This window comes from Tauraco erythrolophus, chromosome 10 (assembly GCF_009769465.1).
Source record: "Tauraco erythrolophus isolate bTauEry1 chromosome 10, bTauEry1.pri, whole genome shotgun sequence".
NCBI lineage: Eukaryota > Metazoa > Chordata > Aves > Musophagiformes > Musophagidae > Tauraco > Tauraco erythrolophus.
Window position 1 is genome coordinate 34,851,183 of NC_141474.1, and position 22,669 is coordinate 34,873,851.

Sequence of the window (22,669 nt, forward strand, 5' to 3'; positions counted from 1 at the left end):
GAAGTGGTCTTTCTTCAACTGCCTTACTGGGTAAGACTGGTCGACAGTGTCCCTAATAGTTCCTGGAATCATGTTATTAGAGACTTCTCCTCGGGAAATCTGCAACAAAGACTCCCTCTTCAGGGTGTGATGTCTGTAGTGGTGTGATGCTTTAAAACTGTCACAGGTTTTAGATTGTTAATTTTTGTTGTCTAGCCCTTGTGTAGCGTCTGACAAGTGTATTTACAATTTCAGTTTATCTTTATTAGAAGAATTTGACTGCAGCTGTAATGAGTTGGAGTCCTTACCTTCTACCATCGGCTACCTTCATAACCTGAGGACGCTGGCGGTGGATGAGAATTTCCTTCCTGAACTGCCCAGAGAAGTGAGGAGCTGATTCTGTTTTTAAATTACAGAGTGGAATGTTTTGTGGTAGGCCCAAGATTTCATCCCTACTCCGACAAAATACCCGTTAAAACAATTGTTTCTGCGTGACGTGGAAGACCAAATCTTTGTTACATAATACTAAAATAGTAAAACCAGTAAATAAGTAAATTCACATAAAGGTGAGAGTATCACTCAGAAGAGTGGTGCAAGTAACTGTAGGCATCTCCCTGATGCTGCTGACAAAGGGAGGGTGTTATTTTCTCACCAGATTCTGTATTTTACATTTGCATTTTATATTACATTTACATTTTCTATTACACCAGCAACCTGGTGTGGTGGAGGGTGTCCCTGCCCATGGCAGGGGGGTTGGAACTGGATGGTCTTTGAGGTCCCTTCCAACCCAAACCATTCTGGGATTCTATTTTCTGCTTTTTGTCAGTTATAGTAAAAAAACAATTTGGCCACCTCCCAACAGAAAAAGTTAGTGATAATGAATTTTGTCAGAGTAGGTATATCCTGACGTCTTTGTTTTTTTCCTTGGGACAGATTGGAAGCTGTAAAAACGTAACAGTGATGTCTCTGCGCTCGAACAAGCTGGAATTTCTTCCTGATGAAATCGGTCAGATGCAGAAGCTGAGGGTCTTAAATCTGAGTGATAACAGGTATAGTTCACATCATTTTTCTAACCCATTATAAGAATTTATTAAAAAAAAAATGAACTATTCTTTTTAGGTATTTGTAAAAATATATAAAACATTTTGAAATGTAAACATTATATTTAGAATTATTTTCTTTTTAAAAACTAGTTAAACTATAAGGAAAAAAATCTTTATTTCTTTTTTTTTAAACTTTATGGTTTAGTCTTGGTTCCACTGACTCCAAAGAAAAACTTGAATGAGGCCAGGATCTGGGTCTCAGTGTTTTCTTGTTTACTTCTTTTATCTCCTGCTGTTTCCATGTAAAGTGTGATATTTGGCTTTAAAATTGTCTATAACTTTGTAATATTTAATGATAAAAAGTTCTGACAAGCTGATACATAGGTAATCATTAAATGCAAGCATGCTAGCATGTTATCCTGACACTGAAATCAAAAGAAAATTTTCTGTTTCCTTCAGCAGAGCAAAGGTTTTGTCCAAAAAAAAGATTCTTCTGTTCTTATGCATGTGACTATTCCTCTGAGAGACAGAATGCTTAAAATGAGCCTTTCTTGATACCGTGCCATAGGCATCAGAGAAGACTGACTTTTCCTTGAAATTTCTACATGCATATGCTTCAAGAATATGTTAATTTTCAGAATAACCACAGAAATACAAGTTTGCTCGGTAGTGCATCACATGGTGTGTGGATACCATTTTGTTTCCAGTAATTATCATCCGTACTCAGTAAAAATTAGGGAAGGGCTTTCCACATCTCTGTCTGATGTACTGGCAGCAGTTTCAGTGTTAAAATTAAGGCTGACCATGAAGTAATATAGAAATCACTGTAGTATATTTATTTAAAATTATTTGCTTCATTCTTTAGATTATTTTCCACGTTGCAGTTGTGTATCATAAAATACGTGACGTGTGGACCAGAACGTGAAGTTAAACTTAACTGTAGTTTGTGTCCAAACTGTCCCAGTCCTGGAATCAAATCTTGAGTCTCCTGATTTTGGGTTGCAGATGCCAGTGCTTTCCCAGTGCCAGGGAGTGCTCTCCCAGCAGTATGCCACCAGAGCAGTGTACATCTGTACTTTTATCTGGGCAGCTGGAGTCTGGAACAGGCAACACTTCCAGCTCCCTCAGGCTGGCATTGCCAACAAGGGCATTCCAGCATCCATATACTGGATGGATGTTCCTGCATCCATATACCCTGTCCCAGCGTGGTGTTGTCCAGCTGTATGGTGGTCTGGAACACGTAAGTGCTACAGATGAAAGCAGCCTGTTGGAAATAGGAGGAATTTTCAGATGGATGTTTCCAGTGGCTGGCCCACCTTGTCGCCGCGCCGCCAGCGGCGGTGGCACGCGGGAGGAGGCACAGAGTGGGCACAGGAGTGGGGAGGCAGCAGGACCGTGCTGGTTCGGGGCCTCTTGGGAATCCAGGGAGCTGCAGCTGCAGGGTGCCCCCCCTGACCCATTAAACCCATCAGAGTTGGGTCACCCTGCCCTCTTTTCAAAGCTGTAATAGTGCCATCCGTTTGTGTTGAGGAAACAGAAAACTGGTCTTTTTTTTTTCCTTCCTTTTTTTTTGCCAAGTTACTTTTCAGCCAGGACAGGAGGTGGCTCACTGCTGGGAGCAGGCAGTGGAGATGATGGGAGCAGGCAAGGTTTCCCGACCAGGCTGACCGGGTGGCTGGATGCCCCCGGAACAGCAGTCCTGCCTCACCTTTTTTCCACAGCTGCCAAGGTGCTTGAGAGGATTGGGATTTCTATTGTGAAGGAGGGTAATTCCAGGACCACCATCCCAGTGATGCGATGATCCATGGGGTGGAATGTATCAGCTGCTGTCCTTCCCAACCCTTCCTCGGTGCTGGCTGGTAGCCATGTGTCTGACTTCTGCTTGCTCAGGGCTCGCTGGACAAGTCGCTGAGCTGGTTTCTCTCTCTGAAAATGTAAGAAGTTGTTGTTCTTCTGGTTGTGTGCTCTTTATGATGCTCCTCACGGTCCGTTTGCTCACTGTGGAGTCTGGCAGACACCAGCTAAGGGTGAACAGTGGCCGTGCACCTGAGCAGGTGTGAGGAGGGCAGGAGAACAGGACCTTTGCCTGGTTGGGTGGAAAGCTCTTCTCTCAAGTCCACCTGAAAAACTGTGCAGCGAATTGTAAGCGTTGTGGAACTAGTGGGAGAGCACAGCCTAGACTGGGAGGGATAGGAACTGTCTCAGACCGTAGACTTCCAGCCTTTAAACCTGGATAAATTGTCTCCTGCACTTCTCTTGAGGGGCTTGGGGAGTAGGTTTTTCCTCCTTTGTTGATATCAGCTCTGGCTGAGGTTAAACGCTGCCCTGCTGAGACACTGTGATAACACTTTTGTTATGGAACTTCCCACCTTAATGAAACTAAAAAGTTTCAATGTTTTGGCACCAAAGAGTTTGGACAAAATTCAGATACCATTTTAATGTTGAATTTTATTTTTTTTTCACTTTTGTGTTTCCATAGTAACATCAAGGCCATATCCATTCTTTCTTTGAATGAGTCCATATGTACATGCTAATAAGGAGTGTACTTGGGCTCCACCTGTAGCTAGGAACCTTTCCATGTGACCACAGCAGTTTTGCCCCTCTACTCTTCTGGCTTCAGACAAGACAGAGAAGGTAGAACACACCAGCTCTTCTCCTCGCTACCCCTTCAAACCATTGGAAGAAGAGACACAGACACGCAAGCAGAGCAGAAGGGTGATCCTAGAGCCAAGGGGTCAGTGCATGTGCTTCACCCTGTGGTGATGGGCTCCAGGGTCCTCAGACGTGGGTCAGCCTTTTCCCTGTCTTACGAGACCTGCTGTGCCCTGGCCTCTGTGGGCTCCGCTGCTAAGGCAGAGCCATTCCCACCCAGCGCTGCCCACGCGGCCTTTTTGGCATGAAAGCTCCAACCTTTGCACAAATCTTCTGAAGAGCAGCTGTTACTCCCTGTACTGTATAACAAGTGGAGAGGGACTGTGTGTATGATCCCATATTCTCTCAGAATTTATCTGGTCAGTCCTTTATGTCTTTCTCCTCCTGGCACCAGCAAGGATTCCGTGCCCGTTCTGGCAGGTGTGCAGTTGCTCATGCATCTTTGCATGTTATTTTCCTTGCAGAGGGAACAGACTCCATCACCATGACTGTCAGTCCATGCTGGCCACCATGGATGTATAATTTACAAAGGGTACACAGTCTTCCACTGGGGATCTGTCCGCTGCAGGTTCATCCCAGTGAATGATACCTCAGAGTCATCTCCTGCTCTGCCACGTGCCAAATTTCACCTCCGATGTCTACAATAGTGGCTGCAAATGGTGAACTTGTGTATCCATTAGCCTCTTCCATCATTGCCTTTATCCCAGTGACTCTCTGCTAGTAGTGTTTGCTGAGGGATGCCCTTTCGCCACCAAAAATGTTCATTCTGGACGTGTTCCTCATGGCGTGAGGATGCACTCTGGCTCAAGGTATGTGAAGTACAGGGATATTGGTGGCGTTGAACTTGCCTTGCCAGAGTGCTTGGAAAACTTGGAGTCTGCTCTCTGAACGGTCACGCACACATGGAGTGATGGACAACTGTGATGTAGCATGTAAAGAGGAAAAGGGGAACTCTCCTTCTTTGCATTATCTGGAGCTTGTCTGGGTATGAAAGCCAGAAATATTCTGGGAGGTTTTGTCTAAAATCCTGACTGGATGTCTTTCAGGAAGGAGGCAAATCTGACATAGACCTCTTTGCCACTCAGGCTAATGGGAATCTCCAATTTTTGTGGGTTGACACATTTTGCTCACAGGTGGGTCAGTGTTTGGAGTCCCTCCTAGTGAATTTTTAATACTATGGTTTCAGCTACTGTAGGCTTCTGCTCTTCTTCCATGTCTTCTGAAGGCCCTCATCGCTCTAAGATGGACCTTGCTGATCTTAATTAACCAGGAGCTGGTTTAGTTCCAGGGCTTTCTTCAAATATTCATGTTAAAATTGCATTTTAACCAGGGAATTAGACTCCAGCTTTTCTTTCCCTTGCCATACACTCTTAAGACTATATACTTCCATCTCCACAGTTAGGAGTCCTCTCTCCTTTTATCTCTACAGGTCCAAACCTTTTCAACCCTGTTACAGGCTCATCATCCCTGGGAAATGTGGTATTTGGTTTTCCCTACGTAATAAAAAGCAACGATGGACTGAATCCTGACTTGCTATCAGATTGCAAAGGTGGAGTCCAATGAGGGCTAGTGTGCACCTGACCAGAGCTTAGATGGCTTCACCCTCTGCAGTCAGGAAAGTTTTGATTCAAGATACTTGCAACGCAGCTACCTGGAGATTCATCCTTGCCTTTGCCAGGCATAACACTGTCACCAGTGCTTCAAGAACCAATGCAGCATTTGATAAAGTAGTTGTGCAGTTACTACTTGCATGAAAGATATTGAGACCTCCACCACGTAATGAGTCCTTGGGGGTAGCTGCTTGGAATCAGTCACAGTTAAGAGTGCACATGGGATTCATTCAAAGAAAAAAAGGTGCCTTACCAGTAACCGGTGTTCTTCACAATGTGTAGTCCACATATACATTTGTCTTCCATCTGCTTCTCCTCTCTCCTCAGAGTCCTTCCAGGTATGAGTCCTGTGATTGAGAGGTAGAATTGTTAGAATGTACATTTGGGCTACACTTCTCAAAGAGCATCGGTTACTGGTAAGTAACCTTTCTTTTAGTTTTAGATTGTTCTTAAAGAAGAGCTGAAAGAGTCATCACCTTTCTGCATTTGCACTGCTTCTGTCCTGGGGTCAGAACTCAATTACTGCTCTGAATCTCACCCACAGAAGTTAGACTAAAAAAGGTCCTGAGATTACATGATTCATTCAAAACAAAAAGACTGTTCCCTGGTGTACCTTTTCTTTTTCTGTTTAGTTATTTAATTATGCAATATTGCTCATTGCCAAAGAGGTACTTACTTTTGGCCACGTATGTCCACAAGTGGTTTTGTGAACAGTATGTTGGTGGGTTAATATGAATCATGTTCTTTTAAACTTTCACACTCTGAAAACCCTATCATTATCAATTTGCTGAGAGTTACCGTGGAGAACTGTCATAGGTAGCACCCATCTCTGGGCTTGACTTTGTTATGCTTAACTTTCGGTATGTTTTGACATGGATTTTTCACCTTTGGGTTATTATTTGAAAATTCTTTCTGAGTGTCACTGCAGTATAATGGATGCATCGATGCATCAGGAAATATTCAGTACCTCAAGGGGGCCTACAAGAAAGATGGGGAGAGGCTGTTCAGGAGGGCCAGTTGTGATAGGACAAGGGGTAATGGTTTTAAAATAGAGGGAGGTAGATTCAGGTTGGATATTAGGAGAAAATTTTTTACCATGAGAGTTGTAGAACACTGGACCAGGTTGCCCAGAGAGGTGGTGGATGCTCCATCCCTGGAGACGTTCAAGGCCAGGTTGGACGAGGCCCTGAGCAACCTGATCTAGTTGGAGATGTCCCTGTTCCTTGCAGGGGGGTTGGACTAGATGACCTTTGAAGGTCCCTTCCAGCCCTAACCATTCTATGATTCTATTCCCAGAGGTGTTTGATAAGCTCTTCGTGCGTTGTATTACTCCAATAATTAGTGGAAACTCTTCCCATACTCTGAGGTTACTTACTTAGGGCATAACAAAACCAAACTGGGCTGCAGTTGCTCTGGAGCAGTCAAACAGCATCTTACAGTAGAGAAATGGCCCCATGCAAAGGTTATTTATTCAGGCTGAGTAAAATACCTTCCGTAGTAAGAGTAAGTCATTTTGGTACGGCATAGTTTGCCTTTGAATTGTAAGTTAATTTAATTTAACCACCTTCTTAATTAACTGTCTATGCACCAATTAAAGTTTCATCTAATATTGTGGCTATATTTTCCCTTAGATTTATAAAAACAAGTACATTTGTAATTTTCCAAACTATCTAGTGAGAAGTTTCAGCATTTAAGCATAGAAGAACAGCTCTGTTAAATAGCACATTTATAAATATATATATATATAAAAACCATAAACTTTGCATTCCTTTGTACTGATATCTGATTGCAGTCATGTATTACATCAATGGAAGCACTGCAGATTCATCATTTCTTTCAATTTCTGATGAACAAGTTTTTATTCAGATGGGACCAGACCCTGTGCTCAGGATGATGTGAGTTCTTTGAAATCAGCAGAGTTATGCTGATTTGTACCAAACAGGATCTGACTTGTAGAATGTGGAAAGTGATCAACCTACATCCATGGGTAACTAACGTCTGAGATCTTTTGTAGCTGTAGTATACCCTGAATTTGACTGATGAAACTAGAAAAACATTCATGTATTTACCTTTTGTGGTGAAACTAGCACAGTGTAGGTGGCACTTACCGTGGGCCGTGTTTTGAAAATGGGAATAATGCAAAACCACTTGGAAATTCAGCTGTTCATGAAGGTCAGAGTGTTTGCATGTGCATTGTTGTACAGGTGAAGGAGAAATGTTCATGCAGTGCACAGTTTAAAAAGCAGGCTTAAACTTGCAAACACAAATTGCAGTTAGAAAAAGAGACCGAGGCTGATCTTGGTTGAAATTTTTGAAGAAACAGTAATGACTTTGGGTGCCTCCATTCTTTCATCTCTAATTTGAGATGTTTTCTTATTAAAGACTCCTTGATACAGGATCTTTTCAGGTGTTTAAAAATAAGTATCCAGGCTTATTGGCAAAGAAGAAGTAAAAATAAAGAATTCTATGTTTTGTTTGAGTATGGAAATGGAAAACCAGCTTGGCAATCCCCTTGCCACACGTCGGTTCAGAAGCATGCTTGCCCAGAGAAGCTGTGGCTGCCCCATCCCTGGAAGTGTTCAAGGTCAGGTTGGATGGGGCTTTGGGCAACCTGGTGTAGTGGAGGGTGTCCCTGCCCATGGCAGGGGGGTTGGAACTGGATGATCTTTGAGGTCCCTTCCAACCCAAACCATTCTATGATTCTATCTGGCTTCTCCCATTGCTACCTGCTTCCCAACTTGAGTGCTTTGGAAACATCCCCAGTAACCCTCTGCAGACAAAGGTTTCCATGGTTTTGAAACTTACGTTACAGGTACTAAATCCTGAAGTATAAAAACATTAAGGTGACTTGAAAAGCGAAAGTTCTTCTCTTTTTTATACAGCAAAATAGCTCTGGATAAACCATCTGGATAAACACTATTTAAGAATCTTTATGTTAACCATTAAAGCTTAAACTTGTAACTTTAATTTAGAGTGTCATGTGCTGCGCTATTGCAAACTGCAGTATCTGTTCTATGAGAAGACAGGAAAGAAAACTAAATTTCAGGTGGTTTAGGCACTCCTGACTTTCTTGCAGCATTGATTCTACGTTTACATGTAATAATTCTTATTAAAATCTTTAAAATGTGTCACTTGCGGTAAATACGCGCTGCTTTCTGAAATAACGTGATTTTTAATCTAATCGAATTTTTTTACTGTTTAATTTAATTTCGTTATTTAGGTTCACTACGAATACTGATATTATTTTATAATCTGTTTCCTGCATTTCTCAAAGTAATCTTAAAATATTTCTGTTCCAGCACTTAAATGTCCAGTAAGAAGATTTCTGTTAGCTACACTGAAAGCTGTTAGGTGTTTCCTATAAGTCTCCCTGGGACCAAGATTTTTTCTGTTTTCTGTGTTATAAGCTGTAATTTTGGGCACATTATAGCCAAGGCAAAATACTGGTATCTCGCAAAATATTGATATCTCATTAGTATCTTTAGATTATGGTTTCAATAGTTTTAGATTCCAAATATCACTCCTAATGTGGAATGGCCTTAATAAAATATTGTATTTTAGTAAAAAGTGAGAGAGAATAAAGATGTGAAATCATAGCAATTTCAGTATGATCAAGATAAACATGCTACATACAAATCTTTAAAAGAAACTGTTGTGAAAATGAAGGATTCATATTGTTCCAATATTATTGTTTACAGGCTGAAGAATTTACCGTTCACTTTTACTAAACTTAAGGAACTTGCAGCTTTGTGGCTTTCTGACAACCAGGTAATGACTTTCAATATTCATATTTTCTTTAGTAACTAGGAGTCTTAGCAAGGGCAGTAAATGAAACCTGTAATTTAATGCGTGATTGTAGTAGGATTTTAGAAGTGTTTGCTCCTAGTCCAGCTTTATGCTTTCGTATCAAGGTATAAATGCTTCTGGCTGCCATTTATTAACTTGGAAAGATCACCTTTGCAGGATTTATGACTTGCATCTAACTAAGTTTCCATATCCTTACAAAAGTAGTAAATAAAGGCCAAAAGTATCAAGAGAATATTTTGCAAATAGAAATTCCAGAGGTAAGACTTTGGTACCAAATTTGATTTCAGTTTGTCCCATCCTTTACTCCATCTATACCTCTATTCTTGTGGTCTTCCTTTGCCCTTTTCCTATCCAGGCTTCCATTCCTGCATATTTTAAACTCCATTAAAGTCAGTGGGAGTTTAAACATGTGAAAGATGCACAAGAACTCGTAGTCTTGTTTTGGAGAAAGCTCTCATTTAAGTTCCTTTTAAATTTAAGCATGCCTTCCTTTGTTCCAAGGGGTTTGGTTTCACTACTACATATTCTCTAAGATTCTATTTTGAAACAAATGATGTAACACGAACACTGAGAAATGTAACAGTTCAACCAGCATCTCAGCACTAAAATAAGTCTCGATCCTTCCCAGGATTGGTGGATAAAACAGTTTTGCACTTCCATAACTTAACTCTAAATGGAGAAAAACTCCATTTGTACAAGGTTGGAAATGTTCGACATACCTAACAGTTTTTGATAATCTCAATAAATTCTCATAATCTCATCTTTGAGATGATGCAACAGTGATGCAACTCCTCAGCCTGGCCACAGGATGTACATTTCCTTTCAAGTTTATAATATTTTTTCAGCATTTTGACTGTTCTGTGTACAGGATAGATTAGTTTCTGGTTTTTGAACTGTGACAGTCACTCCGAGATGCTGCATGAGAGCAAAGCCATAAAAAAAAGGATCAATTAAAGTAAAACACAACAGTAACATCTGAATATTCAGACTACCTCTGGGTAAAGTCTCAGGTGTCTTGCACCAGGTTTACCCTCAGGTGAACTAATAGCTATTGTGAATTTACTCCTGTTAGCCTTAGCTTGAAGTAGATCACAGCCATAACGTGGGTGTTTTAACTGTGTAGTTGCTGCTCTGTTCTGCTCATCCTTTAGCTTCTTCACTGTATGACTGAACATTCAGTCTGTATTTCTGCTATTTAGTGTTCTTCTGTTGATCCTGGTAGGAATTACAGGAATTACAGAAGTGAGGAATGGGAGAGGACACATTTCCACCAGATTAATACTTGGTTTAGTCCGCAGGGAAGTTTATTTTCGTATAGAATTTTCGTTACTCCTGTGTTTCCTGTTTATCAGATGCTAAAATCCTGGCTGGGTTCACACACATGCTCCAGGTTAACTGTTGTTTTGCCTTTCCTGCACAGTCCAAGGCTCTCATCCCGCTGCAGACCGAGGCTCACCCAGAAACCAAGCAGAGAGTACTGACAAACTACATGTTTCCCCAGCAACCCCGCAGCGATGAAGGTAAAATGCCATCAGCAGGAACGATGCTTGTTCAGATAGGGGAGGAAAAAAAAAAAACAGAGAGAGGGAGAGAAAAGGGTTTCAGACCTGGTTCTGTGTGTGAGTGTCTCTTCTGACACATGAAGCCAGTGGTGCACGCCTAACGGTCTGTATTTTGTCGTACAGAAAAGCATCCTGTTTGCAAATCCGTTAGCCTCAGGCCACCAGATTTCCATTTCCTTAAACACCTTTTTGTTTTCTGAAGGATGGCTTTGTGTGAACCATCTGAACCTGGGAATTGAGTGTGCACGGGACAGAAATTCAAGGATATGCCTTGCTGCCGTGAGGACAGCGCGCCAGCCGGAGCCAGCTCAGCCCACAGAGACACTGGGCAGAGCTGGGGAGTGGGGCAGCCCCTTGGTGTGGGGGGTCAGAGCTCTGAGCCTGCCAGAGCTGAGGGTTTGGCTCCACACATACTCCCCCTCTGCTCCAGGTCTGCCCCGAAACCCTCTTGCTTCCCATCACTCTCATTTCTGTTTTAATATCAAACTCTGCAATGGTTTATCGGTTGCTGCTCTCATTGCCCCCCTCAGCAGTTTTAAACAATGACCCAAGATTGCAGCATCAACTGGGAACATGTCTTTTTAGATGATTTCCAGCCTTCTGCTGGGTGCACTAATTACGGTTCCTGTGCGTTGCTGTTTGCCATTTAACTGTAGATTTCCAGTCGGACAGTGATAGTTTTAACCCTACTTTATGGGAGGAGCAGAGACAGCAACGTATGACCGTTGCCTTCGAATTTGAAGACAAAAAGGAAGAAGAGGAAAACGCAGGGAAAGTTAAGGTAAGTTCTGTTTGATTTATTCTGGTATTCACAGATTATGGGCAGGGTTCAGTTTTGAATTGAATTATTTTTGTGTTCTAAACACCCAGGAAGTACTTGTCACCATGTCTCAAGTACAGCAGTTGAGGAAGAATAATGTATCTCTTCTCCCCAAAGTAGACATTCCCAATTTCTGCTTTTGCCACTGCTGTCTAGACAGCAAAACTTGGATTTCCTAAAGCAGTTCAGGCCCATAGCCCTAATGTGGGGTTCCTGCTGTGACAGGTGTTTGAGTCACGAAGACAAAATCAACACAAATGTCCAACGACCTAGTGCTTTAAAAGAATTGGATCACATAGAGGATTCCATATTCCTCTCGAAGTGGGAGCCGACGAGAGCTTTGCAACCTCAAGGAGTTACAGAGGAGTGTGTGATGGAGAGGGTGTCTCTCAGTTTTGTAACCTACCAGAAATGAAAATCAAAACATGAATATCCTCCCCAAGTTACCTGAAATTAATATAATTCCAGAGTTTTCAGTTGAGCCCTTAATTGGTTGCATTGTTAGAAGGGTATTGTCAGGACCATCTGCGTTTCCATGGCACGAACATTTCTATTCCTTGAATAATATGAAGAAATTGGAGAGGGTCCAGAGGAGGGCCACGAAGATGATAAGAGGGCTGGAGCACCTTTCCTATGAGGACAGGCTGAAAGAGTTGGGGCTGTTCAGCCTGGAGAAGAGGAGACTCCGGGGTGACCTTATAGCGGTCTTCCAGTACCTTGAGGGGGCCTACAAGAAAGATGGGGAGAGGCTGTTCAGGGGGGTCTGTTGTGATAGGACAAGGGGTAATGGTTTTAAAATAGAGGGAGGTAGATTCAGATTGGATATTAGGAAAAAATTTTTTACCATGAGAGTTGTAGAACACTGGACCAGGTTGCCCAGAGAGGTGGTGGATGCTCCATCCCTGGAGACGTTCAAGGCCAGGTTGGACGAGGCCCTGAGCAACCTGATCTAGTTGGAGATATCCCTGTTCCTTGCAGGGGGGTTGGACTAGATGACCTTTGAAGGTCCCTTCCAGCCCTGACCATTCTATGATTCTATGAATTAACCCTGGTCAAACACTTCAACACTGCAAATTTTGTACTGCAGTAGGATACCCAACCTAAAATATATTGCCAGAGAAAAAAGACATATGAGATTTAAATCACATTTTAATCTTAAAATTAATGATACTATTATTGATAGCTATTTTAACATTCCATTTAGATCTTGGATTTTTCTTTTTAAAATTTTTCCCCATTAGGAATTTTTATCTAAGTCTTGTAACAAGGGGTAATGGACATTGCTGCTTTAGTAAAACAGAAAATTAAGTCAAATAACAACCTTTGTCTCACAATAAATAGATTAAACTGAAATTTTACCCAGGTGAATTGCACGTTTAGGGGTCATATATGGAAAACAAAGCATCTGGGAGAGTTTTACATTGTTCTACCACTTCTTACCAGAATTTTAACTGTGGGTAATATGGCTGTCCAAATGTGCAAAACGATCGAAATATTAACAGAGAAATAGATGCAAATTTCTAAGATCATACAAGAATTTAATCGTATTGTATGTTATTTGCAAGCATTATTTGAAGTATTGAAATGTAATATATTAGTTATCCCACTTAGATAGCCGTTTTGGTTCTAATATATTTCAGAACACTGTGAATGACTGAAACAAATGTTTCCTTTGAGTAAACTGTTCTTGTAGAAAAAAATAACCCCTTCATCTGCTGAATGCTGTTCCTGTACTTCAGTTCAGATGCTGCCATCTGCTGCATGGAAAACGGGGAGGCAAACACAGCCCAGACACAGTGCCACGCGTTCAGGTTTCCTAGAAACAGCACCTGACAAAAATAGCTGCCCTGTGCCCATGCTGTGAGCAGCGTCGCTGGGTGGTGTGATCCCAGTGCTCCCAGTGCTCCACACCGGAGCTGCTCAGGATGCAATGGGTACTCTGGTTACAGTGCTTCTTGCCTGGTCTGTTTGCCCATCCCTGGAGATGTTCAAGGCCAGGCTGGACGAGGCCCTGAGCAACCTGATCTAGTTGGAGATATCCCTGTTCCTTGCAGGGGGGTTGGACTAGATGACCTTTGAAGGTCCCTTCCAGCCCTAACCATTCTATGATTCTGTGATCCCTGGCAGCTGCTGCCAAAGCCATGGTCTGCGGAGCCGCGTTGGCATTCCCAGAGGTGTGCCTTGGTCAGCGGCGGTGCCAGCCCGGCTGCAGCAGGACACGAGGAGGGCAGGCGGCGGCCGGTCCAGCTGCCAGCAGAAGGGGTGGTTTGTACCATGGGGGTCATCCGTGTCCCACAGGGCTGCCCCTCTCTGTAACATTTTGGCTTGGCCATCCGAAGGTCACGTCAGTCTTTATCCTTTGTATCACTGCTCCTCAGCTGGGGAAGAGTCCAACACTAAAATGTATTTCCTGGAGTTCTTACTCACCCATTCTCCCTCTCATCCATAGAGAGTGGGTACAAACCAATGCTGTGGTATAGGAGTCTGTTTCTGCAAGAGATTCCTCTATTCCCATATTCGATCCAATGTTCCTCTCCTCCATAATGATCCTAATGTCTTCTCATCAGACCAAAACACTAAATTTTGCAGCTGATGCCATAGTTGTTGCTTACGTAGAGAAGAATTATTAGATGAAAAGCTAAGCAAGGAGCTGGGTGTTGATCAGACATTTCCTCCTGTCTGTGTACCTTCAAGAGAGCATCTCTCCTCTCATATCCCACTGTGTGTACACCAGGCACCCATAAATACCTGTAGTTTGTAAAATGTGAAAGTAGAGGAGTAGTACTGTTCAAACCCGGAAAATCTTGCCAGGCTGTGAAAGGAAAAGATTTGCCAGTGAAGGTCGGGGGATCCTTTTTCCGTATCCTGGGAAACAGCCTTTTTGCCTAAGTCATGAAAAACTGAGCTCAAATTCAATTACAAAGTTATTAACTAGAAACGCTTATTTGCATCCTTCTGGTGTGTCCATGCTCTTTTCCAGTAAAGCCAATTCATCTCTAGCTATGAGTGACCATAAAAGTGCTGTAGGGTGGTTTGAGTGAGCTGTGTCCGGATGCACATGAACTGGAACCTCATTGCTGGGTCCTTTGGAGAACTTCTGTGTGTCACTCCATCCCTGTGCCTCAATAAGTCTTAGGGAAGTTCTAACGCGTACGTTTTCAGCAGTTCCACCAGACCTTTGTGGGATGAGTTTGAAGGTTAATGTAGATTATTGATAGATGGTGACCACAAACATCGGTAGCTTTTTGTAGAAGCATCCATGGTTTTTGCTGTCTATCTTTCATAATTAAAACTGAACTCTCAGCCAGCTGTATGTTAAAATAGATTTGGTAATTGAAGTTATTCAATAAATTCTTCCATCGAGAATTTCGAACTTTGAAAATTCCCTTTCCAAGGTGATGGTACCTTTGTTGTAGCATTAAACGTACCAGAATTGTGTCGACAGGGAGTTCAGATTCCCTCTGTGATGACAAGTCTAAATCAGTGATGGAAACATCTGCATTTTAGTGGGTATCACCTACCAGCACTGCCAATATTTTTCCTGTTTAATGTTAATACTCGTAGTGGCCCAAGACTTGCTGAAATCCCTGTCTATGACTTGCCTGTCTCATGAAAGTCTTTCAGTTAATTTTCCCCTGGCCAGCACTTACTGGGGATTTGCAGGTTGAGGGAGGTGATTCTCCCCCTCTACTCTGCCCTCATGAGACCTCACCTGGAGTACTGCGTCCAGTTCTGGAGCCCCCAACATAAGAAGGACATGGACCAGTTGGAGAGGGTCCAGAGGAGGGCCACAAAGATGATAAGAGGGCTGGAGCACCTTTCCTATGAGGACAGGCTGAAAGAGTTGGGGCTGTTCAGCCTGGAGAAGAGGAGACTCCGGAGTGACCTTATAGCGGTCTTCCGGTACCTCAAGGGGGCCTACAAGAAAGATGGGGAGAGGCTGTTCAGGAGGGCCTGTTGTGATAGGACAAGGGGTAATGGTTTTAAAATAGAGGGAGGTAGATTCAGGTTGGATATTAGGAAAAAATTTTTTACCATGAGAGTTGTAGAACACTGGAACAGGTTGCCCAGAGAGGTGGTGGATGCTCCATCCCTGGAGACGTTCAAGGCCAGGTTGGACGAGGCCCTGAGCAACCTGATCTAGTTGGAGATATCCCTGTTCCTTGCAGGGGGGTTGGACTAGATGACCTGTGAAGGTCCCTTCCAGCCCTGACCATTCTATGATTCTATGATTCAACTCTTAGCTAAGGTTGTCTGTCGACCTTACACTTAAATCATGGCCTGGAATTTGTGAAAAATGCCTAATTAGGCCACATCTAAATATGATTTCTTTCAACCGTATATCAACCAGAGCTTTAGTAATGCTTTACAGACTTAATTTATTTTTTTCTGTTGAAATTCTTTATTAACATATGACATCACAGTCATACGTTTTAACGTTTTATGTTAAAGTCATGTCAGAATCTATTATCCGTAGTGTTTATTCTATTGCGGCTCAGAATTGCACACTAGTATTTCATATAGTTTTATTTTCCCAGTCGATCATGCTTCTACTTCTAAAATATTCCCATCGACAAAGCATTCATTTGTATCCAAAATTACACCTTTCCTACTCGTTAGGGATTTAAAATCCGATGGCTATAATGGCGAGCTATTAGCAGTAATCTCCCTTTGCCTACCTCACATACACAATGAGGTAAAAGCTTCTGTGTGGTGAACACTTCCAAATACTTACCTCATAGGAAATGTAGAGTAATTTCAAATTTCACAGCCTTATAATCAGGGACAGTTATCCTGACACGCACGACTTGCACTGGGAGCCGTAATTTTTTTCCGTTGAAGGATTTGATTGCATTTCCACCCCAAATTGGGGCCCAAAGAGAGTGGCAGGCTCTTCAAGAGGCAGATTCACCAGGGGAATTCCAAGCTTGGTGCTTAAGCCACAGCCATCTTTCACGGCTCAGAAGAACGGGGGGGAGATGTGGCAGATTTGTGGCGTGAAGGATTTATTTCATAGATTTCATAGATTTCTAGGTTGGAAAAGACCTTAGAGATCATTGAGTCCATCCGTCCCTAATCCCCATTAAACCATATCCCTAAGTAGATCATCCACCCTATTCTTAAACACATCCAGGGATGGGGACTCAACCACCTCCCTGGGCAGCCTATTCCAGTGGCTGACAACCCTTTCAGAGAAGAAATACTTCCTAACATCCAACCTGAACCTCCCCTGACTAAGCTTGTACCCATTTCCTCTTGTTCTATCACCCATCACTAATGTAAAGAGCCCTTCCCCCACCTCCCCACCATCCCTTCTCAAGTATTTGTAGGCCGTAATCAGGTCTCCCCTCAGCCTCCTCTTCTCCAGGCTAAACAGCCCTGAGCGGGGCTGTTTAGGATGGAGCGGGGAGGGCAGGAGATGCTCTGCAGAGGTATAAGGAGAGGTCGGCATCATGCGTGTCGTCTTCCCTGCTTGGGTCATTCCTGATGGGGTCGTTTGCTCAGAGCAATTTGCTGACAGTGTGTGTCTTGCCGGATGATGGAGGGTGATGTCATTCGTGAGCCTTCTCAGCCACTCTTCCCTTTTCACTCAGCCCTGGGATTTTGTAGAATTGTCTTCACATTAGGATTGCTTGGAACTTGGGAAATACAACGTTTCTCTCCTTCGGAGTGATGAAATTGGCAGACTTAAAATGTGGAGTTTTCTAGAAAATCTGTAGGTCTGTCAGTCAGTTGACGTACCATTCAGTGTGACGTAGGGTGACCTTTCTGTAGTGGTTTGAGTCTGTTTCCCTGTGTTCTCTGTATAAGAAAAGAGTGAAATACAGTTGGGTGCATGTATGTACATTATACATCTCAAAGAGCAAAGAGCTCCCAGTAGATCAGATTCCATTCTCAGCTGCCATAGATAATTCAGGTTAATTCAGTACACTTGAACATAGCTAAATTAATTCTGCATTTACACCAGCGCTGTTCTGAAAGAGTGTGATTTAATATGTCAGTGCTCTCAAGCAAAGTGTAGAATTAAAATACAATACTCTCTCAGGGTAACAGATAGGCTTATAGGGAACCATTCCCATCCATTATTTTGTGTCACTGAAATTCCATTAAAGCTTGACATAGTGTAACTGAGAGCAGATTTCAGTCCAAGAACTTAAAAATCTGTGAAGACAGCTCTATGTGACACATTACCTCAAAGAGATTAATTAAAAATTTGAGGAATTTGCACTTGGCCATAGTACTGTAACCATGGTTTTAGTTTGCATGCTGTTTTCATTTTGTATTTGTGCTTTAATTCTTTTTTATGAATGTTCAGGTTGAAATAAATCTAAAACGTTATCCCACTCCATACCCGGAGGATTTAAAGAATATGGTAAAATCAGTTCAAAATCTGGTGGGCAAAACAAGCCATGGAGTACGGCCTGAGAACTCAACACCAACCGCCAACAGTGAACAAACTGTGAAAGAAAAGTATGAGCACAAGTGGCCCATGGCACCAAAGGAGATTTCGGTGGAGGTAATGTAAAAGGATCCTTGTTCCTCTCAAGAGTTCGAGATGGGGTTTTAACAAAATTCCACCAAATGATATTCTGCATCTGCTGTCAGCCTCATACCTAATAGTTTCTGGTTTCATTCCGTAAAGTTAATTTAATTTTACATTGAGTTGCTGTTTTTCCCGATACTACTGAGTTTATCAGGTTGAATTTTTGGTTTTAAGGTCTGAGTTTTGGTGTTGATATATACAAGCACTCTCCTAAATGTCAATGACACGAGAGACTCGCATGTTAGCAGGAGAATGGGTCTGATCACGATTCATATCTCAGACTCAAGTGTATTTCTGCGCCAAGTATCTCAATGACAAATCAGTTCGTTCCGTCTGACCCTGCCATGCCATCAGGTTCTGCTTCTTCTAGTCACCTGACACGTGGTATATAGCCAATTAACCTTGCCAAAAGTTAATGAGGTCAGCAGGAGTGCAGGGAACTTGAGATCAAGCAGCCCCTGAATAGCGACTTACAACGTGTTGCAGAATCGAGCCCTTAGTCTGTTTGCCAGCAGTGGGTCAGTAGGCACAGTAACTGTTCTGGCACCAGTGCAGCCACTGGGAGGTAAGTTCCTGAGCACCTAGGCATGTGCCAAGCTGATACAAAGAGCTGAAGCTTGGTCTCAGAGGGCAGTGACTCGTTAGCGTTGGCGCTGGCCGCTCGCTTCGTGCGGGCACAGTTTGGAGATAAGGGCAGTCTCTGGCCCTGGCAGTGTGTGCTGGTAGTCTGTGGGCTCGGGCAGGTGTAGGAGAATGCCAGCATTCCTGAAAAACTTCGTGTTTGAAAGAAAGAAAGAAGGAAAAAAAAAAATCGTATTATCTTTTCACCCCTTTGCTGTTTAAATATTATGGTAAATTCATCATCCTTGAAATACGCCTGTCTCTGGCTACTCGTGTATGCATGAACTTTTCTTCCTTAATTTTCCATATCCCTGACATAGATTGTCTGTTTTTACATATTCAGCCATCACTGTAGCTGCTCTGTCAGTTATGTGTATTTTATTTACAGTTAAACATTTTTATTTCTTAAAAAAAAAAACCAAAACACAAACACAAAAGCTTTCTTTTAAGGTGGCTTCAGAAGACTTTCTTCAAATCTAGGCACAGTTTTGATTAGTACTTCAAACTAAAATATTTAAGTTAAATCATTCATCTCTCTATCCAAATCTGAAATCTTGAATTCCACTGCTATTCCTTTTTACCCATTAAGTTCTTACTGTGCCAATCTGGCATTTTAACCAATTTATGTCTTGTGCCATGAGTATTCATGTGTTCTGGTGTTGTGGTACGGAATGCACAGAATTGGTTTGGTATCCCCTGGCATTTGAACTTGAGTATTCATCGTAGCTTCCTGCAGGTTTTCGTAACCCTCCTGTGAACACACACATATTGTCTGTCTGGAGCTTCAATCCAGGTTGTCTGACAATGACATGAGGGGTTTGGTGTTGTGGCTGTGTCGGGTGACACCGACTGCAGAAGAGGGCAGCTGCACTGGTTGAGTTGCTCTTAAACTGAATGTTAAGTTCTTAAACTAAAGTCTTAACATCCCAGTTAACTGAGCCACAGCAGAGGGTCCTGTGAGTGTGCAGAGCCCGGTGACGGCTCCGTTACGGAGGTGTAAGGAAAGAGTAAATGGCAGCACCACCATAAAATCCTGTGAAATGCTTGTGTGACCACCTGCTGTGGTGGTCACAGATTTCATTCTTACGTTTCGTTCTTTGCTGAAAATGCATTCGCTTTTGCAACAGAAAAATAATCTGACCTCGTTTTGCTGTGGATGCACCTGGATGCGCATGAGTGTCGCAAGAAGCGTTCCATAAAAATCGTTGAATTGCTGAAGACCCTGCAGGAATTCCTGAAGTGCAATTAAATAATGTGATTGCAATTTCCTAGTTCATTTTCTGCCACGAGTAACTGATGTGAGTGCATGACTATTTCCATCAAATCAGCGAGGATGCAGTTTTCATCTGTTATTATAATAGTGAAGATGGAACTTTTCCAGATTTTAGTTTTCCTGGTGCTTGGTCAAGACTAGTAACACAACTGTCTTGTCAACTAAAGAAATACCAAAAAGTGTTCTGGTCTTTCATGCAACTAATGACACTGGCAAGGTTTTGAGCTACAAGCAGGATAAGGTACACATTTTCCTCTCTGTGGCTTCCTGCATGAAAATAAAGAGGGGTATGGACAACGGCAGGAAAAATGTGAATGATTTTGTGAATGATATTAGTGTGATTTCAGTTGTAACACATTAAATAAAACGTAATTAGCTCCATTTGCCTTTCAGATAATTAGGAGACATGATCTAAAGCCTCAGGTTAAAATACAGTTTGAATTGTATGTTGTGATATAGATTTAGGCTGAAGACAGTTTCTAGTAACAAGGTAATTTAATTTCGGGCACAACGCTCACTTTCTCTTCCTCAGAGGCCAGATAAGCTGGTTTCTTTTCTGATCTCTTTTGGGTTTTCTTACAATTAATTTACACATGTCTCTTCCCCAAATTATTGCTAAATAATTAAAGAGAGCAGCTGAAATGAGTAGCAAGCTACATTTCAAATCCCCTGTATCATCCTCCATCTTCAGTTATAATAAGCAAACAATTTTGTAATTAATCATCAATTAAAAAAAAAACTCTTTATTGTCCTAAGTAATTTTGGAAGATGTGCATTTTGGACAAAAAAGAAGTCTGGGATAACTTAGTGCATTGTGTGGCCCTTCCATCAAGAACAATGAGAAATACCACAAATCAGGAGTTAAGATCCTTATAGTTAATATTTTTGATATGTATGGATCGACAAATAAACTGGAAGTACTGGATATAACTCTCAACTCTGAATTAAAAAAAAGTCTTTTCTAGTCCACCCTGCAGCATTGCATCCTTTGTGTTAATTCCCAGCAGGTTTATTAATACGGTGTAAAAAGGAGAGAGAGTTACTCTTGGAGTGAGAGAGTTGTAGAACACTGGAACAGGTTGCCCAGAGAGGTGGTGGATGCTCCATCCCTGGAGACGTTCAAGGCCAGGTTGGACGAGGCCCTGAGCAACCTGATCTAGTTGGAGATATCCCTGTTCCTTGCAGGGGGGTTGGACTAGATGACCTTTGAAGGTCCCTTCCAGCCCTGACCATTCTATGATTCCATGATTCTATGAGTGATCCGATGCAGATGCTGGTGCTAACAGCTGGAATAATACTGCCTCAGCTGTACTGCATCTTCTGAGACCTTCATCTCATCTCAGTCAAAATAAGACCTCAACCTTTTTAACTTCTTTGTTACTGTGTGGGTTTGGGTTGTGGGGTTTTTTTGAGGTGGGTGGTGGTGGTGAAGAGTGTTCTTTTTGTTCTGTTTTTGGTGAAAGTTTCAGAGAGTGTCTTGAAAGATCATCTTGCCTTTCCAGGAAGACTTCTGTTTCCCCCAGGATGCCTGGCTACAGTTGATCCAGTTGATGTGGGAGCTGTTTTCCACTGATGAGATGCACAATGACAGTCTCTCCTGATTGGGAGAGAAACACGTCCTAAAGATTTTTTAATTTGTGTCTGCTTTAAACCCATACCTTGATAAGCTCTTTGCAACAGAATTACCTATATTTTACCAGGAGGCAGAAACATCTTCATTATAGAATTTTTAGTTTCTCCATGGCACAAAAGATCTTTACTGAGTTTATGACCTTGGTGCCTTCTTGTCAAAGGAGAAAGGATGTAATGATTTATTCATCTGGAGGCCTGACTCACAAGAGACCTTTCTTCAGATAGGGTGTCAAATGTCTTAAAGTTAATTTTGAGTTACTTTGACTTCTGCCTGACCTTATCGAAGTGTCTGGATTGGAGGGGCATTACTCAGGGCTGCCTGCAAGATGAAGCCTGCCTTCCATAAAAGCGGTCCCAGACGTCACTGGACCCCCTGAGGCTGCTGCTCTGCCTGTCCCCCTGCTGTGAGAGGACTCAGGAGGTGCAGTATCACATGTCTGGACATGGCACTCTGGACATGGCACTCTGGACAAACTCAGGTACACGGGGCAAGTAGCCCTGGTTTGTGTTTGATGGACCGCGAAGTGGCTTTTTTGCAAAAGGCCTGAGACTCTCTCTGTTGGTAGCAACCTCAGTGAGATGTATGCAGTTGAGTGCGTTTCCATCTCGATAGAGAGCACCAGGAGCTTGTTTCCTCCAGAAATGGGAGAGCACAGAGAGTGCAATTCACATATCAGGGTGTTGTAACTCAGGGCGGTGCTGAGACTTCTGTCCTCACGCTGAAGATCACATACAGAGCTGGACAAGAGCCTCTCCATGGTTTATGACTTAGGTTGATGTTAGAAGGTCTGCAGTCATCTGCAGTATGTGACTGGTAAGTGGTCGGGTAGCATCTGTAGTTTATCAGTCAGCTAACAAGCTTAGCTATCTGAGATTAAACTACTGGAAATGGAAATTTTCATTCTAAAATGCATCTTTGTAGACTGAGGATCTCTAACTTTGATTTCTTTGGTGATACAGAGTTCTGGTCGATTCTTGGATGCATCCCTTGGGCTTTATTTCTGCCCACCTGAATCAGCAAGGTTCTTGTGTGTGTTCCTCCAATGGCTTTGCCAGTCCACAGGACTGCAAAGCAGACAGTTGGCAGAAACAATCATTATGCCCTACCTGCTCATGGCAGTTTTTT

At 42.5% G+C, this 22,669-nt stretch overlaps 1 protein-coding gene across 1 annotated transcript in view; it reads left to right on the forward strand.

Annotated features, from left to right (window-relative positions):
- Positions 1-22,669, forward strand: part of LRRC7 (leucine rich repeat containing 7) — a 102,851-nt gene that overhangs the window by 50,751 nt on the left and 29,431 nt on the right. Inside the window, 6 exon segments of the mRNA XM_086617165.1 lie at positions 235-364; positions 913-1,028; positions 8,983-9,052; positions 10,512-10,611; positions 11,310-11,434; positions 17,790-17,990. Of these exon segments, the coding sequence (XP_086473291.1) occupies positions 235-364; positions 913-1,028; positions 8,983-9,052; positions 10,512-10,611; positions 11,310-11,434; positions 17,790-17,990 (742 nt within the window).